This window comes from Pelophylax lessonae (genome assembly GCF_965119305.1).
Source record: "Pelophylax lessonae genome assembly, chromosome: 4".
Lineage (NCBI taxonomy): Eukaryota > Metazoa > Chordata > Amphibia > Anura > Ranidae > Pelophylax > Pelophylax lessonae.
In genome coordinates this window covers 181,337,685-181,357,432 of record NC_138771.1, presented here as the reverse complement: position 1 = coordinate 181,357,432, position 19,748 = coordinate 181,337,685, and the positions used below count along the sequence as shown (strand labels likewise).

At 40.2% G+C, this 19,748-nt stretch overlaps 1 protein-coding gene across 1 annotated transcript in view; it reads right to left on the bottom strand.

Moving 5' to 3' along the window:
* Nucleotides 1-19,748, bottom strand: part of SEMA3D (semaphorin 3D) — a 274,174-nt gene that overhangs the window by 89,815 nt on the left and 164,611 nt on the right. Inside the window, exons 7-8 of the mRNA XM_082254711.1 lie at nucleotides 18,684-18,812; nucleotides 11,244-11,386 (exon numbers count right to left, since the gene is read on the bottom strand). Coding sequence (XP_082110837.1) covers nucleotides 11,244-11,386; nucleotides 18,684-18,812 — 272 coding nt within the window. The remainder of the gene's footprint in view (nucleotides 1-11,243; nucleotides 11,387-18,683; nucleotides 18,813-19,748) is intronic.

The window sequence follows — 19,748 nt, the reverse complement described above, 5'->3', positions numbered from 1 at the left end:
GTGGTGAAAATTAAGACGTTCATGGTGTTAGGGTCAATTCTGACCCAGTTATAATATAGGATTTTAGGACACTAATAAGTTCCAAAACTGAAATCATAAACACTCTCTCTGCTTAGTAACAGTGACAGCCAATCCCCTCTCAACCCTGTGAGCTGTAGTTAGGGAGGGGCCTATCTCTTTTCCTGCTTGTCTGCTTCTCTAAATAAAGTGAAGAAACATAGGACAAATTCATTTCAGAGTTGCTGACTTTATTTTACCATTTTTTAAATTTGACAATGAGAGGTATGCTATCAAAAGAAAGGTCTAGGGGTCACACCAAAAATATTAAAACCAATCTTTTCAAGGATAAAGAAGCCTAACAAGGTAACCAAGAGGTAAGAAACAAATTTGATGATAAATAATTATTCAGAGGGTATTTTATGGCTGATTTAAAACACGGGTCAAAACTGACCCTAACATCATGGATAGTAACGGAATTCTAACACAAGAGGAGGGTTAACTATATTCATGAATTACTACTACTTCCAATTGTACATACGGTACATACATTATTTGAAAGTAGCAAATTGCAGCACTGAGGTCATGGGCTTAATTCTATCCAGAGCCACTATCTACATGGACTTGTACATTATTTTTGTATTTGCTTGGGTTTCCCCCCATGGGCTTTGACTTTCTGCCAATCCTCAGTAGGCCATTCAGCTTCCACATAAACGTGACCCTAATGTTCATGTGAATGACCTGTGTTGGGTATAAGTAAATGTGTAAGCTCATCTGGGGGCAGTGACTGATATGAATATTGAAAAACTGGTCAGGACTTTATACACAAACAAAGTAAAGATGTTCCTAGGATTTATAGTAAATAAAATGTCTTCCATTATAACCCCTATATGGATGTAGACACCTTCTGAGTCTATAACATATAAAGGTGGCGCAATCTGCTTATTGTACACATGAATGGTGGCTTCTTTAATAGATTGGTTAACAGCACTTGCTTTAATGTATGTCCAAAGCAACTCAATTGTTATGACATGTTTAGCATATGTAATTTCATAAATTTTAAAGTTAACTAATAAATAATCATTAACAACATTACTTAATACATTAATTCACCTAACTGTGCCTAGAACACTAGAATAGTAAATGGAAAAAGTCTATCATTATTAAACACATTGAGGTTATTCTTCATTCTTTTTTTAAAGAAACATACTTTGTAAACACATTCCGGAAAGGATGGGAGCGGAGGCGGTTGGTTATGGTTAAACAAGAAAAAGATAACTTGGCATTTTTAGTCTGTCTTGACCAATATACTGTATATATTTTAGCATTCCACTGCACAAGAAATAATAAGCATATAATTAACTTGAGCACTAAAGAAAATAATATCAAATGCTAAAGTTTAGTCTATAACTAGTTGGACTTGAAAAGTACATTTCCGGGCAGAAGTATGAAAATGTGGTATATACCTAGCAGGGATACATTGAAAACAATAGACGTATTTGGCAGTTTTGGCACATTTTGACTCCCTAGCCAGTGGCACCATCACATGCTGTTATTCAAACAACAATAAACCGTAGAGTGCTGAGCCGTGAGAATAGACTTTATAATCAGCAGCTCTAAAGGGAATAAACCACTAAATACCCAACACACAAACTGATGTCTGTTACTGATCTGATTTCTGCCAATGCTCAGTAGGCCATTCAGCTTCCACATAAACTTGACCCTAATGTTCATGCAAATGACCTGTGTTGGGTACAAGTAAATGTGTAAGCTCATCTGGGGGCAGTGACTGATATGAATATTGAAAAACTGGTCAGGACTTTATACACAAACAAAGTAAGTAAAGATGTTCCTAGGATCTATAGGAAATAAAATGTCTTTCATTATAACCCCTATATGCATGTAGACACCTTCTGAGTCTATAAAATATAAAGGTGGTGCAATCTGCTTATTGTACACATGAATGGTGGCTTCTTTAATAGATTGGTTCACAGCACTTGCTTTAATGTATGACCAAAGCAACTCAATTGTTATGACATGTTTAGCATATGTATTTTCATAAATTTTAAAGTTAACTAATAAATAATCATTAACATCATTACTTAATACATTAATTCACCTAACTGTGCCTAGAACACTAGAATAGTGAATGGAAAAAGTCTATCATTATTAAACACACTGAGGTTATTCTTCATTCTTTTTTTAAAGAAACATACTTTGTAGACACATTCCGGAAAGGATGGGAGCGGAGGCGGTTGGTTATGGTTAAACAAGAAAAAGATAACTTGGCATTTTTAGTCTGTCTTGACCAATATACTGTATATATTTTAGCATTCCACTTCACAAGGAATAATAAGCATATAATTAACTTGAGAAAATAATATCAAATGCTAAAGTTTAGTCTATAACTAGTTGGACTTGAAAAGTACATTTCTGGGCAGAAGTATGAAAATGTGGTATATACCTAGCAGGGGAGAAGGGATACATTGAAAACAATAGACGTATTTGGCAGTTTTGGCACATTTTGACTCCCTAGCCAGTGGCACTATCACATGCTGTTATTCAAACAATAATAAACCGTAGAGTGCTGAGCCGTGCCAATAGACTTTATAATCAGCAGCTCTAAAGGGAATAAACCACTAAATACACAACACACAAACTGATGTCTGTTACTGATTTGATCTTAAATGTACCCACTTTATGCAAAGAGAATAAATGTTGGAATCAATGGTGTATATATATATATATATATATATATATATATATATATTCGTTTGAAAGCTATTTTACTGTATGAGATGTATGGGCCTCTGCCAAAAATATGTCTGCATATAATAAAAGTGTACCAACTGTGAGAAAAGGAAGAAGAAAAGGTTATTATAAAATGTCTTGGAGAAGCATACTGTATAGCTGGAGGTATTCTGGAATCACCTCAAACAAACCTTTACCTTCATAGTTTACAGTAGCAGAAAAGTCTAAATTGTGACTCTAGGAAATACACACAATTTATCACTGTTAAAATAACCAACTGCAATTTTAATCACAGTGAATCATTCATTCTTTTGAGAATCAATTACAAAAAGAGCCATATCCTGTCTATATTAAGCCTTGGACATGATATAATGTTGGGGCTCATCAGATATGATAATTTGTTTCCCAATCCAATTCTCAATGTTAGGATTCCCCATATCTGTAAAGGTTTCTGTATATGACTACTCAGACAACAAAAAAATCCTGCTCAGTTTACTTAAATTGTTTAAAAGAAGGGTAGTGTCGCGCTCAAACATAAAAGTGCTTGTGCAGATAATTAAACCTTAATTCAAAAATTCATGATTGGTGACAATCAAAAAATCAATCAATCTGTGCTCAATATTATAAAGTGCAAACAGTCCATATGCAGCATCAAACAGTCCACATCTCTTTGGTGTCACACAAATTAGCAGAGACTTGATGTTAGTGCAGATTAACCTTCACCTCCACACTTCACCCAGTGATCTAGTAAGGTACTCCTTACCGGAAATATATGACCCCTTAATTATAGGGGGTCACATAGGCAATATCTCCACTCAGTACACACGATCCTCAGCTCCTCTGTTACACAGTGGGTAATCCAGCATCAAGCCCTTATAGCATAGCTCGGATCAGGTGACAAACATGGGTGGAACAAAAAGAGACTCTCATGGTGACGTCATCAGGGGATCATGACGTCAGGTCGTACTGACGAAACGTACGTCGGGAAGGGAAACGTGAGACTGTAGCCATTTCCGGGTTAGAGGAGCGCTGTGCGATCGGCAGTGCTCACAACCCCCGCTGGATGTTTTTTATGAGAAAGGCGATTGTTTTATGGTGATTCGAGTAAGTGCAATACTTTTTAAATAAAGCGATATGTTTAGATGTACTGCACCATGAGAGTCTCTTTTTGTTCCACCCATGTTTGTCACCTGATCCGAGCTATGCTATAAGGGCTTGATGCTGGATTACCCACTGTGTAACAGAGGAGCTGAGGATCGTGTGTACTGAGTGGAGATATTGCCTATGTGACCCCCTATAATTAAGGTTTGCACTTTATAATGTTGAGCACAGATTGATTGATTTTTAGATTGTCACCAATCATGAATTTTTGAATTAAGGTTTAATTATCTGCACAAGCACTTTTATGTTTGAGCGCGACACTACCCTTCTTTTAAACAATTGTTCAGCACCTTGCTTTTTTTGTTGCCGCTCACTACAAGGAAGCAATTCCTTTAAATTAATATTTATTAAATATTTATTAATATCTATATTATATTAATATATATATTCACATAATTTTTATGTTTATATTCATTGATTATATATATATACACGGTTGAACCACTTGCGCGGTTTTTTGGTTGCACCAAACCCCTTTTCTCCAGTTTACTTAAATGTTTAACACTAATTAAGATTGCCTTAGAGAGGCACATACTTCAACAAGAATGACTGACAGTGAAATATCGCTTTCACAATGCATTGTCTTTCAGTACATGTCTATATTTTTGTGAATGCCGTGCAAGCATTGTTAACTTTTCTCCATAGTAGAGGAACCATTTGGTGACCATTAACCAAATCTTTGTACAATAATGAGTACCATCTACAGCAAAAATCACTTTATACCATCTAGAGCTTCCAAATAAGACCACGACCGAAGTATGCTTTGATCAGGCACACTGCTTGCCAAGATCTGTGTAGGGATGGTGGGTTTACTAAATGTGATCATTCTTTTTCCAATATGTATGTTCACTTAGCATAGTAAGTAGGGTCAAGGCATGTTCAACTAAATTACCTGTAAAGGTTGGTTCAAGAGGTTAGCACATATCCGCTGTGATTTACAGAAAGATGGCCATACAGCATAGAGAAAACCTTACCTAGTGGTATCTCTGCCACGACAGAGTGGGAATTATTTTTTCTGATGCTTTTTCATAAGCAGCTCACACTGCAGCTCCTTCAATGGGTATCACATTTCTTAGGACACACTGTCCTTGTGGGTCCAACTCTACATGCTTTCCCTTGCCATAGACAGGACTTCAAGAGACTTCAGTCTATTACCTCTCTACTAGTGCTGCTCCAGCTTACTATGGACACCACTAAGCTTGGGCTTTCTTTGTGCAAGTAAGGAGTAATCATTCCTGCACAGATATTTAACTTTTTAACTTACAGGATTTTACTATATATTATTCTATGCTGAATGAACAACAGCAACTCTTTATTTTAATGTATAGGTCTTGCATCTTATAATGATCAAAGTTCCGCTGGGATATTTTTTTCTAGGCTGCTTACTCAGCACATAGGAACAACTATTCTCTTTTCCTAGCCTCAACTACACAGAAAAAGCATGCCCTCTACGCCATGCTTCCATAGGTTAGGAGAACCCAGACATCAACTACATTGCACTTTCTGAAACACAGTTAACAGGACAGACTGACAAAACAATTGTCTGCCTACTAGGTCTCCAAGATACATAACACACCGCATTCACCAATGTTCTCTGTCCTGACTGGGTGAATCCACAACAGGATAATCACAGAGAGGGAAGCCATTCAGGGAACCCCTTTAGGTTGAACAGAAGTGAACAGAGCTTCATCTCATTATCTAAAAGAACATTCACTATAGTAAGAAAACTATGCTTCTATAGTAAACAAACCCCTTAAATATCCCAATATGCAGATTAGCAGTAACTACCAAGCTTCCCTAACAGCAAACCCCTTTTGAAGACAACCAATTAGGTCTTATTGTTATTCATCCTTATTTGTAGAGGTGTAAATATGCAAAGCAAGGAAAATGATGGCAATTTTACAAATAAAACAACAGTTTGGGGAATTTGGGGATTTTCTGACGATACCTTTGCTAATGTGTAGAGTACAAATACACCTACAGTAAATGCATACTTGACAACTGTCCCTTTTTTCCTGGGAAAGTCCCTGCAAATAGGAGCAACTATGGCAACTATGTAAATGATGAACACTGATTAAACTAGTCACAAAAATAAGTTATCACATTAGAAATGTTTGGTTATTAAAAGATTACTGCTAGGTTTCAAGCTTTTTAACTGAAAAATAAGCTCCTGATTTTTCTAAAAATAGGGCCCTTGATAATTGGATGTAGTTATCAACAGAAACTATCCCTCTCCCTATAGAAGTCAATGGGAATGCAAAGCTGATGCAGCCTAGAAGAAGGTCAAATGCAGGTCAGAAAGAGGCAAACTGAGGGTCAAATGCAATGAACTCTGAATGAATTTACAAACATGTCATGTCCACTTAAAACTTTCCTTTTTCCAATCAATATAAGACAATAGTGCTGAAGCTTTGTTATTTTAAAATGAGACAAGTTTCAAAGAGGTTAGGTTTACACTAGCCCCTTCATGAGTACATACACATACACACTTATCAGAGTGTAGCTAGCAGTCCCTGTCAGGCATAATCTTGACACCACCTGAATGCCTGCGTTTTTTTTTTTTGCAGAGCAGCAATTTACAATAGCACAAATATTTTCCTTGTGGTTGTTGCACAGACCCATTGACTTAAATAGACAAGTTTGATAGGCAATTCCACTGTCAGCTCGACATGACACATTTAATTTGCTGCAGACGCAATGCAGAGCATCTAGGTCGCAGCATGTGAACAGCCTCCTCCGACTGTATTGTGGAAATTAGATGGGGAGTCAGGGAAGGTAAAAACGTGCCTTAACTGCCTGTTTTTACCTCCAGCCTGGGCCACCTGTGTGAAAGGGACCTAATGAGGTTTCCCTAAATGTAGCTTGGAAGGGTCTATAGTAGTTTGAGGAGAATACTCGTTATCGATAATTACGTTTTTTTTTTAACTGTCCCCCATCTTAATCAGTCACATGTTTCCAACTAACTTAAAACTGGTCTGGCATAAGTGTTTGTTTTTCTTATGGCATAGAAACATCAATAACAAGAAGACCAGGCTAAAGTGTCTGAGGTCTCATCAGCTATGCATGCTAAAACAATCTTCACCCCTAAATAATCTGGAACACTGAACAATGTTTTGTCTGTTGCTAGTAAGCAATGAATACAAATTTTGGCCTTCAGTGTGTATTTAATTACATTGGCTCATGAGTCAAATTTACATTTTAGCTAGCATTAACCATGGAAAAATGTCAGAGAAAGAAAATCACTGTATAAATGCTTCGTATTTTATAGAGCATGTTTATAGCTTTGTATATTCACTCCAGAACACTGACATTGTAACAATATAAAATGTAAGAATATTATGTAGAATTCAACATAAATGCTTTCTAAAAAGTGGCTTGCACCAGCATCTAAATCATAATATTAAATAAAGATAGTAGTGTAGCTCAAAAACACACTGGTTGTTATAATGTCATATCACTGTTGATAAGATCATCTGAACAACTTACCGTAGTTCAGTATATATGGACCTCTAGAATAACGACTTCATGAAAGGTGGGTAGCTGAATGTAGGTATTCCATTTTATAAAACAAGATTTAAGGTGTTACTAGAAAGTGTCTTGCTCTATAAAAATACTGAATGAATCCTCTGCACACTGCTATATATATATATATATATATATATATATATATATATATATATATATGTATTACTTAGAATAAGGAGTGTGCCTTTAAAACTATATTTTTAGGTTATTGCTGAGATCTTACCTTTTTATTAAAATAACATGCAGCAAAGCATTCTTCACACTTACTGGAGATGTGTTTAAAGATGATATACTGTATAGGACACAAAGTTTAAACTGGAAAAGCCACAGATGTTTGTCTTCAGGCAAATTATTTTAAGGATTTTATAATTTTCTAGGCCTTATACCAAATAGGAAACAGACTGTAGTAAGCAACAGATGTCCCCTTAGGGAAAGCATCAGAGGGACAGAAATGGGGCCAGTACTTACTGGTAGAGACATCTCACTGCAGTAACATTAAAGGTAATTCCAAAAGCATGAGATATTTCACCAGAAATGAACTGAATTTTATATTTACAGTCACAGACATTTAAACCATAGAGGTTGAGAACAGCATTTATATGAAAACCGCCCATCCTAGATTATGTTTCATTTGTGAATCAATTTCTAGCAATATATTTCCTCAAATTAAGGTACATTTTGATTTTATATTATAATACCAAGTATTTAGTGACCACTCATTAGCCGTAATACTTGAAAAATTGGGTATTGCATCTAAATTAAAGAACCTGGAATCATTTATTTCTAATGCAAACTCTCTACACTTCTATTTTCTCTCTAAAATGTTATAATACTATTTAATCCAATTTTTATAGGAACACAGGTAGCAGAAGCTGCAAATGTTACAAGTCAGTGTTCTGGGGGGGGGGGGGTGAATCAAAACCCCTCAGTATTACTACCATAAAAGCCAGGACTCAGAGGAAAAGGGTTGAGTGAAACTGGTTATTATTCCACTCGCAGGACATCTAGTGGGGAAATGAATTACTGCTATTTAGATGCAAAAGAAAAAAAAATTTCCCTTTAGCGCTGCAAACGATGTGGGTCCTGTGATGTGGTGTGACAATCGGAGAAATATTATGATCCAGTGCTAGTGCATCTGACATTTTGATTGCTAAGTTTACAGAGCTCAAAATTCTGTGTAAATTCAAAGGTGAATCACAAAAGAATATATAAATCTCTGTTGAAAAATATTCAGTATTATATCATAAAGTGACAGTGCTAACGTATATATGATATATACCACAATCAAATAAATATAAAGTGACGGTGCAAAAAAGTGTCTATGCAATTAAATAAACACAATACCACAATCCATATAAAGCATAAAATTCATAAATTATAGTCCTTTTAGCTTGAAAGTGCAGGTGCAACTGTGAAACAAATCAATCCAGTGTATTAAAGTGCTTGGTGCCTGAAGAAATGCATCCTTGAATGCAAGAGAGGAAGAGGGAGAAAGAATCCGTCACCAAATGCCCCACACACTTACCGGGTGGCCCCTTGGGGTATAGCACTGGTAAGTGGTAAATTGTGCAAGAGATCCCGGTATGGATGGGATTTCCGTCCCTCCGCTCGTATAATACCTCGGGAAAAACTTCACTATAAACAGGACTGGTGTGGTTTTCTCCGGTACCATTAAAGGCTTTTCCTCCATACATCAAATATCAGCCCTGGCTTAAAAACAGGGCTCACCAGCTAGGAGGGGGGCACAAGATCTACAGGAATCGAAAGATCACAGATAACTCTCACCACAGGGATAGATTTGTTGCACAGTTGCACCTGCACTTTCAAGCTAAAAGGACTATAATTTATGAATTTTATGCTTTATATGGATTGTGGCATTGTGTTTTTTAATTGCATAGACACTTTTTTGCACCGTCACTTTATATTTATTTGATTGTGGTATATATCATATATATGTTAGCACTGTCACTTTATGATATAATACTGAATATTTTTCAACAGAGATTTATGTATTCTTTTGTGATTCACCTTTGAATTTACACAGAATTTTGAGCGCTGTCTCCTTTTGTTTTAATATTCACTAACAGTGTTGTTTTTGTGACTAGCAGCTCATATAATTTGAAAAAAAAAATTAAAATTTTTTACACATATTAAACCTAGGCGCGGTCTTGTGACTATTTACTAGTCATATATTCTCCTAAGTTTACAGAGCGCTGCCCACAAGCTACTCTTATTTAGATGCAAACACTGAAGGGGAAAAAAATTTACAACCTTGCTGTGGAAGAACATAGGAATATGTCCTTTCCATGGAAAATCTTCACTTTTGTGATTGTGATTGTAATATACATATAACAGGCATGCTGTCATTGAACCATGCAAGACATCGACAGAGATTGATGTAAGGGTATTTGTTCTGCAATTTCTCCTTTTGGCCACAAGATGGAAATATGGAGATGCTGATCTTTCCTTTCTGAACATGAAGATACACAGATCACTCTGGGAAGTAAAATGTTTTCAGGAAGTGCTACCTGGGGAACAGAGCATAGAGGGTGGGCGGTGGAGGACAGTGTAGTGAGAGAACTGTGCTGGGGGACGCGATCCAAGAGGGACAACTATGGTTCCCAGTACCATCCCCGAGGGAGAGATAGGCTGCTGTGGGAAAGAGAGAGGATGGTATGAGAGTCTACTCTGAGGAAAGGAGTTCACATGGTGCAAGGCTACCAGGAGAGAGGACAACCATTCAGATCAGTGATTCAGCACAGCTGTACAACTCAGCGATCCAGTACAGGGTACATAACAGCAGTTCAGCCCAGTGGTGCAGCAAAGCAGTTCAGAGCAGTGGTGACACCGATCTCCCCATGATCACATCACCCATCCATGCACAAGGTTGGCCAATACCTGGTCCTTTTACAGGCACTACTGCTCACCATGCTGACAGACCAACAAGCAGTAACCCTGCACACCTCTGCAACAGCCAGGAGCTTGCACAAGGGCGTTGGTACCTGGGAGGCCATGACATCCAAAGGATTGGTCGGCGGGCAGATGCTCAACCCCTTTCAGCCATCACTAGACACTGGACACTGTACACAGACACCATTTCCAACTCAGCAGTAAGAAGGCACTTGTTTTAAAGCTTCACAACTAACCTGCTGCCTACTTTAAATTACCATTGAAGAAACCACTACAGTCAGTTTTCTTGCCTACCTTAACTTAGAGATGTTCACTGATAACAAGTTGAACCCATGTAACTTAAGGGGATCCTCTCCCCCTTCATGAGGGGGGTCACAAAAGAAGAGAGGACAGAAATTGATAATAAGGATGTTGGGGGGGAGGGGGTTATTAGAATCAAAGGGGGAGTAGAGGGATGGGAGGGGTGGGAAGACTCTGCTCCATCTGCATCCATCCCCCTGACTTAAGGCCATGTATGCCTTGGTGGCTGCATGTCACTCATGTAACCACTTTAGCAGTCACTGGAAAGTGATATATTTACTTTTAGAATTAGTTTCAGTGTCCCTATTTCCTGTTTATTTTCTTAATTACATCTTCAATCAAAACTTTTATACTATACTAATTATCTATTTGCTACTGGTTTCAAATTACAGACAGTTGCTGTTACCTATGTGTAGCCAAATTTCTTAGTCACCAGCAAGCCCCATTTTACTAATTTTCCTAATCAGACGTAAGGGAATAAGCTTATTTGTTTTTGGCAGTTATAGTAGTAATTATGCCACATTTTCTCATATGGGTAATTTTTTAAGGCTTTTTTTAATTTAAGAGACAAATAAAAATCCTAGTTTACTCATTCTCACCTTACAGACTCTTCCAACTCGAGAATATATTGTTTTTTCAGAAGCACTGCCTTCTGGGGATGCCTCTCGAAAGAAGAAGTAAATCTTGTCATCATCAGGGTTGTATGTGTCTGGGATAGAATATGCTCCAAAAAATTTTGCTCCTGAAAAACATATACAGGATCAATGCGTGTTAATATAGGTTGATAATTTAGACACTTTGGATGGAATTAACAATTCTAGGCAAAGAGTGGCAAATCAATAAACCAAGCATAGGTACTGTAGATTGCTAATTTGGCACATGGGGAAATGTAAAAGCAGAATAGAGATTTAGAAGAAGAAATGTGAAATGAAAAAAAGTGCAAAGCAAATTATAGGTGCACAGCATTAACAATAATACATCTAAATTTATTTTTATAAGAAAAAAAAAATTGTTGCAGAAGTAGGATTTTGTCGTGAAAGATGATATCCAAATGTATATGTTATTTGTGGAAAAAAATATATACTTGGTACCTATTGTCACACTTATTTATGTTACCCGTAAGTTATATTTTGAGATTAAATATATCTCCGTTATGATTTTGGTTGATAAGGGTTCTTTGACCATGAGTGAAAGCGTTAACGACAGGAATGTATTGGTATATAGTAAGGAGGCCTAAACTAATAAACAGCAATCTATCTATAGTACAGAAACGGGAAAACAAATCATAGGTTAAATTAATGAATACAGAGTATAATATTCAAAACATTGAGATACAAACAGCAAGACAGACAACACATAGGACAAGCATGTATACATATAAGTGCTAGGAGATGTCCTGATATTTACCGGTGGTAAAGTATGATATGGGGCCCCCGTTCAGGTGCATGTCTCTTTCTGCCTGTCAGGATCTGTGTCATTACATGGGTCACCTGCTGGTGGCACTGTTGTTCCTGGAACTGAGGGGCGCAGTTCCAGGGCCCACCAGCGGGTGTCTCCCAGCAGCTGGACTGTTCTTTTAATTAAGCTGCACCTGAGGAGGACTGCTGAGGGAATATAAGCCCGCCCTTCACTGAGGCTCAGTGCTTCAGTATTTTCTCTGCTAGCCGTGTCCCTGTCTGATCCTGAAACCTGTATCCTGAAACCTGTATCCTGAATGCTGTATTCTGATCCTGTTCCCTGTACCCTGCTTCCTGTACCTGGCTCCCTGCTTTCCTTGTCTCCTGTCCCTGTCCTGTCCTGCTATTGTTTGCTCCATCCTTTTGTATATAGTTTGTTAGGTTCTATTGGGGTTTTGTACTGTTATCATTTATATTTTGTTTACTTGTTTATGGTCACTGGTGTTGGTATTGGAGTGTGTCATTTTGCTTAATAAACTTATTTACATCTTTATCCATCTGGGTCCTGATTCCTTGGTGCAGCCAACTGATCTGATCACCCTTGCTGGATGCCTGCATGTGGTATCCCTGACAGAATACTGAAGCCACTAACGATCAGATCGGTTGCACCTGGGAATTAGGAATTTTCTGGTTTTTGCAAGATGCAGTCAGAGGAGGTCTTTTATTTTTCTTTGCTTGTAACAGAAGACAGGGAATATTGTCGCCAAATTTTGAAAACTTACACTAGCGAGCAGTTGTTGGAATGCATCCGTCTGGCCCACTCGTTTGTTGACCAAGGCAGAGTTTTGTTCAAAGAGATTCAGCCACTTATTCAGCTCTGTGCAGAGTTGGCTTTATCTAATACCCCTAAGGGTGGTGATGATTATTCTCCTCCTTTTAGTGTCTCTCAGGTGGTATCTCTTGTGTGGCTCTTGGAAGATGATAAACCCTATTTTATTGAACATTATTCAGTGTATTCTCCAGAGGCCCTGTTGGATTGCATGACTGCTGTATATTCTCTAATCAGACAAGGGGGTTGTAAATTGAGTTTTGTTCAGGCCTTATTGCAAACCTGGTCAGATCTTTCCAATTTAGCATCAGCTAACTCACACCAATCCACTTCTGCCTCTGGACACCAGTTTTCTCAAAGTTTCTCCTCTCCGTTACCCGTAGCAACCACAGCTGCAGTTAGGTATGGTTTGCTTTCCACTGCTTGTTCATATCCTGGCTTAACGAGTTGCACTTTTCCTGCATTTAACCCTGTGAAAACTTCCTCTACTACCCTGTTGCCCATAGCAACCTCTCAGAAATTCTCCTCTGTAACTGTCTCTCCTTTTCCACCATCTCCCAATACTGCCATTTCACTTCCATCTACTTCACAATCTATTCATAGCCCTGCAACCACTAGCAAGATTCCTGTATCTAAACCTAAAAAGAAAAGGAGATTTTTCCCAACACATACAATTATACCTGTTACGGAGCCTGCTGATCCAGTGCCTGCTGTTCTGATGCCTGCTGATCCAGTGCCCGCTGATCTGGTGCCTCCTACTGAGCCTGCTGATCCAGTGCCCACTGTTCTGATGCCTGTTGTTCCAGTGCCTGCTGATCCAGTGCCCACTGATCCGGTGCCTCCTACTGAGCCTGCTGATCCAGTGCCCGTTGTTCTGATGCCCGCTGATCCAGTGCCCACTGATCCAGTGCCTCCTACTGAGCCTGCTGATCCAGTGCCTGCTGTTCTGATGCCTGCTGTTCTGGTGTCTGCTGATCCAGTGCCTCCTACTGAGCCTGCTGATCCAGTGCCCACTGATCCGGTGCCTTCTACTGAGCCTGCTGATCCAGTGCCCGCTGTTCTGATGCCTGTTGTTCCAGTGCCCACTGATCGGGTGCCTCCTACTGAGCCTGCTGATCCAGTGCCTGCTGATCCAGTGCCCGCTGATCTGGTGCCTCCTACTGAGCCTGTTGATCCAGTGCCCACTGATCTGGTGCCTCCTACTGAGCCTGCTGATCCAGTGCCCATTGTTCTGATGCCTGTTGTTCCAGTGCCCGCTGATCCAGTGCCCACTGATCCGGTGCCTCCTACTGAGCCTGCTGATCCAGTGCCCACTGTTCTGATGCCCGCTGATCCAGTGCCCACTGATCCAGTGCCTCCTACTGAGCCTGCTGATCCAGTGCCTGCTGATCCAGTGCCCACTGATCTGGTGCCTCCTACTGAGCCTGCTGATCCAGTGCCCACTGTTCTGATGCCTGTTGTTCCAGTGCCCACTGATCCGGTGCCTCCTACTGAGCCTGCTGATTCAGTGCCCGCTGTTCTGATGCCTGTTGTTCCAGTGCCCGCTGATCCAGTGCCCACTGATCCAGTGCCTCCTACTGAGCCTGCTGTTCTGATGCCTGCTGATCCAGTGCCCGCTGATCTGGTGCCTCCTACTGAGCCTTTTGATCCAGTGCCCACTGATCCGGTGCCTCCTACTGATCCTGCTGATCCAGTGCCCGTTGTCCTGATGCCTGTTGTCCCAGTGCCCGCTGATCCAGTGCCCACTGATCCGGTGCCTCCTACTGAGCCTGCTGATCCAGTGCCCACTGTTCTGATGCCTGCTGTTCCGGTGCCCGCTGATCCAGTGCCTCCTACTGAGCCTGCTGATCCGGTGCCTTCTACTGAGCCTGCTGATCCAGTGCCCGCTGTTCTGATGCCTGTTGTTCCAATGCCCACTGATCGGGTGCCTCCTACTGAGCCTGCTGATCCAGTGCCTGCTGTTACAGTGCCCGCTGATCTGGTGCCTCCTACTAAGCCTGCTGATCCAGTGCCCACTGATCTGGTGCCTCCTACTGAGCCTGCTGATCCAGTGCCTGCTGTTCTGATGCCTGCTGTTCCCGTGCCCGCTGATCTGGTGCCTCCTACTGAGCCTGCTGGTCCAGTGCCCGCTGTTCTGGTGCCCGCTGATCCGGTGTCTCTTACTCAGCCCGCTAATCCAGTGCCAGCTGATCCCGTGCCCGCTGTTCTGGTGACCACTACCCAGTCTGCTGACCCAGTGCTTGCTGTTCCAGTGCCCGCTGACCCAGTGCCTGCTGTTCCGGTGCCTGCTGATCCGGTGTCTCTTACTCAGCCCGCTAATCCAGTGCCAGCTGATCCCATGCCCGCTGTTCTGGTGACCACTACCGTGCCTGCTGACCCAGTGCTTGCTGTTCCAGTGCCCGCTGTTCCGGTGACCACTACCGTGCCTGCTGACCCAGTGCTTGCTGTTCCAGTGCCCGCTGACCCAGTGCTTGCTGATCCAGTGCCCGCTGAGCCACGGTCTGCCGCCCTGTTTGATGTGCCACTGTCTGTTGCCCAGCCTGGTGTGCCACTGCCGGACATCCTGCATGCCGCTGGCGCTCCCCTGCTTTATGTCCAGCTTGCCTTCAGTCCCAGTGTTGGGACGTGTGTTGCAATGAGGGCAGGTGTATCCCTAATGTTACGCCTCTTCAGGAACTTGACCTGTGGGGTGCCAAGACGGCTTCCAGACCCTGGTGGTGGGGCGCATGATCAATTGCTGGACTCTGGTGGCACGCCTTCCGGCAAGTTAAAGGACTTTGGCCTAGAGAGTGCTAGAAGACCCGCAGACATGGAGGGGAGACCTTTTTGGACTTTTGGGGTAGAAGCACAATGGAGCGTCCGGAGGCCGCTCCTTAAAGGGGGGGAACTGTCAGGATCTGTGTCATTACATGGGTCACCTGCTGGTGGCACTGTTGTTCCTGGAACTGAGGGGCGCAGTTCCAGGGCCCACCAGCGGGTGTCTCCCAGCAGCTGGACTGTTCTTTTAATTAAGCTGCACCTGAGGAGGACTGCTGAGGGAATATAAGCCCGCCCTTCACTGAGGCTCAGTGCTTCAGTATTTTCTCTGCTAGCCGTGTCCCTGTCTGATCCTGAAACCTGTATCCTGAAACCTGTATCCTGAATGCTGTATTCTGATCCTGTTCCCTGTACCCTGCTTCCTGTACCTGGCTCCCTGCTTTCCTTGTCTCCTGTCCCTGTCCTGTCCTGCTATTGTTTGCTCCATCCTTTTGTATATAGTTTGTTAGGTTCTATTGGGGTTTTGTACTGTTATCATTTATATTTTGTTTACTTGTTTATGGTCACTGGTGTTGGTATTGGAGTGTGTCATTTTGCTTAATAAACTTATTTACATCTTTATCCATCTGGGTCCTGATTCCTTGGTGCAGCCAACTGATCTGATCACCCTTGCTGGATGCCTGCATGTGGTATCCCTGACACTGCCTTCTCTGTTTAAAACTTAAACTTACACCTATCTCTCATAGACTTTCATAGAGCTATCCTGATTGGTTGAGCTATCTTACCCCTCTCCTCCCTCCAGGCATATCTCATCCAGGATTAGACAGTTTCCCCCTCCCCTAGCTTTAGCATAACTCAGCACCTCGCTTGCACCTCCTCTCTGGGGGGGGGAGAAATTAATTATGCCAGGTAACCTCCTCTTGAATGGGGCATTAGGTATGCAAGGTCATACCCTGGGCAAATTGTCCATTCCCGAACAGATGGCCACCTTCATTGCATAACTAGAGAGAGCGTCTTTGAAGTGGAGGCAGAGAGAACGAAGGAAGTGACATGGCCTGGTCATAAATTATTACTTCGGCCCCATAAACCCTGCGAAAAGGAATTAAGGTGCTGTCCTTTCTCGCATACAAGGTTACGACGGGTAAATAGCAGAACATCTTTAGGCACACACACATGTTTAGCCCAACCTAACATTCCTGCACTTCAAAAAGCAATTGGTAAATAAATTATTTCTTATACTAAAACTGTGTTCACACAAATTGTTACATCAAAATCATATCAAAAAACCAAAACCCAATATCTCATAAGTATATATATATATATACTGTAATGATGTGCATGACTTGTTAATTTGGTACAAACTATGTGACACTTTTAGAAATTGGCACACTAGTCATTCTACTTAATTTGGTGGCACGTTGCACTCTTTCTTTGAAATGGGCTTATCGGTTATTTCATTTGGCACACTCATTTCCTCCCTTGGTTCTGGGAATTTATCCTAAAGCATATATAAATGTTAATTCCCACTTTTGTTTTCACTTAACCACTGTACTATATGCTAAGCTGATCTATCAGATATCATCGTATTATGTAATTTTGCAGTGAGAATGAAAACTGAGAATTGACCATGTTTTGTCATACTAGGAATTATACCAGAAGAGGGAAAAGCAAGCAACCCACAGAAACCTGAAACTTTTTTGGTCTGACATTTCTATACTAGGATGCTGACAATTGGTTGTCTGATAGGGTTAGCTCCTTGAAAAGTCAAGGTAAATTATAGGTTGCATGCTAATCATAAAACATTATGTCTCTTTCCTTTTGGGTAGGCGACCTATGTTGTACCTTAGGGGTAAATGTAATTAAATTAACTCTCTGTTTATTTTACATTGACATACCTGCTCTAGAAGAGAAAAGATCGCTCAAACCCTAAAGTGTATGCAAAGCCAAAACTTTTTTTTTCTTTTTTGAGTTTTGGTAAAACTATAAACTGTGATTTTTTTTTTTTTTTTCTGGAACATGTTTAACTGAGGTGCTGGCTTCAACTCATGAATGACTTAGAGATGGTCAGGAAAATTCTAATAGGGAAAATTGGCTCTGATAAGGCTGCTCTGCAACAAAGCGTACCCCTTGGCTGGGGGATCCAGAGTTTGGAATCTACATGTACAAAGTACAATGAAAGTATGAAACCAATGAACTTACAGTCCAAATCCTTTTAATACTGGGGTTTGTTAAACAGGACAATATAAAACAGCTGATCCCTTTTGGGGGCTCAACGATTTTACCCTTCCTTAAGGCAAAAAAAAAAACAGATACATATTTTATATAAAATTGTTGTAACATACAATTTGGACTAAAAAATTATAATAAGTTATGATAAACAGGGGGAGGTAGGAAGAGATCTTACCAAAGTGTGGGAAATTCCCCTCATAGACAATGGTTACCAAAACAGGTTTAAATGTTGTAAGATTTCTCTTCACCTCCTGTTCCCTCGACAAAATATTGGATTTCCCTTCACTTTCTGCATTAAAGACAATATTCTGGACTACTAGTAAGGGGAATTTCCCCAACGTAGACACAGACAGCAATAACAACCTCAATTAAACACAGGGCGTGCTTCAGAAGTAAAGCCACTAGCACAAAGGTGACCAGCTCTATGATAAAACTCAATAATAAATAAAAAGTGCAGCGCTACAGTACTTCAAACATAAAGTGCCATGTATAAGTAAAAATTAGATTAGCAATAAATTAGCAATAAAATCCTGACAGGGTTTTATTCCATTCACATTTTTTTTTTAAATAATGTAACCATCGATATTGATGGCATTGACAATATTAATCAAGATATAATAAACTACAATGAGCAATACAACAAGTTTCCATAGAAAACCTTTCTCCTGTGAAGCAGCTAAAGACACACAATTCACATTACTAAAAGTGGTAGACGATTCCCCAATGTGCCAGCATCCATTTATTTTATTCATGCACATAAAGACACTTTGAGAACATATTCTACGCAGGAATTTCTTTATTAACATAGTATTTATAAGTGACCTTACCATTAAGCCAGTAATGATCAGAGATATCGGTTCTTATGAAATGATGGTCATAAGGTGGTCCAAGAGAACGTGTAAATGTAGTTTCCTTGCCAAGAAAATCTGAAGCTGTCCCAGCAAAGAGATATTCATCTACAAAAATGTCATTTTAAAGTTCAATTATTATTGATTCACTGTAACAATTGAAGGTTTGTAAGCATAAATTTCTCATATTTCTGGAATTATTTGTGGAATTAAAAGAAAAAACACAAGAAGCTATAGCAATTCAAAGTTAAAAAAAATAGATATATACATATATATATATTTTTTTTTAGTCACTAACCTGAACTAAGTATGCAGTAAGTGAAATCAGAACTTCTGATATGCAAACTTGAGGCTGGTCATTGAGTCAAAAACTTAAGGCTTTGTTCACATGACCATACAGTGTACAGGCCCCCGGGACCTGCTGCTTGTGCATACAACCATTCATTAATATGAATTAGAAGATGGGACTGTATGAGTTTATGTCCAGTGGGTTGAGTAATGCACCTGCAGGCACACGAACGTATGCTCCAAATGCACACTTGTACAATGTCCATTGGCATGTGAATGCTTTACGCAGCCCTGGGAACATAACCATGTACAGCCACTGCTTATTTATCTCAATAGACAATTGTAAACAGGAGTAGCAGGTCCCTGGAAAATGATTACGCAGACTCTACACACTATGGCTCCTGTATTGCCATGTGCATGAAGCTGAAAAGGCAAAGGATCTGCATAAGAGTCAAGTAAGTAGATCAGAAATGTCAGCATCTATGTGCAATGCAGTGAATTGCTATGCATTTGAATGGCGCCCTATAATACATATACAGTATAAACCAACACACCTGGTCTTCAAACAACGCAAATATGTGGATGCACTGTGTTTGCACTGTGTTTTGCTGTATACTGCATTGCCCCAAAAAAGTGCAGTTTGTTTTTTCGAGCATTGAGATTTGGCATTTAAAAAATGGGTTACCTTAGAGTAACACAAGTCAACACACAAGACATATGCATAGGTATGAATAAGTTATTAGGCAAGGGTTTTTT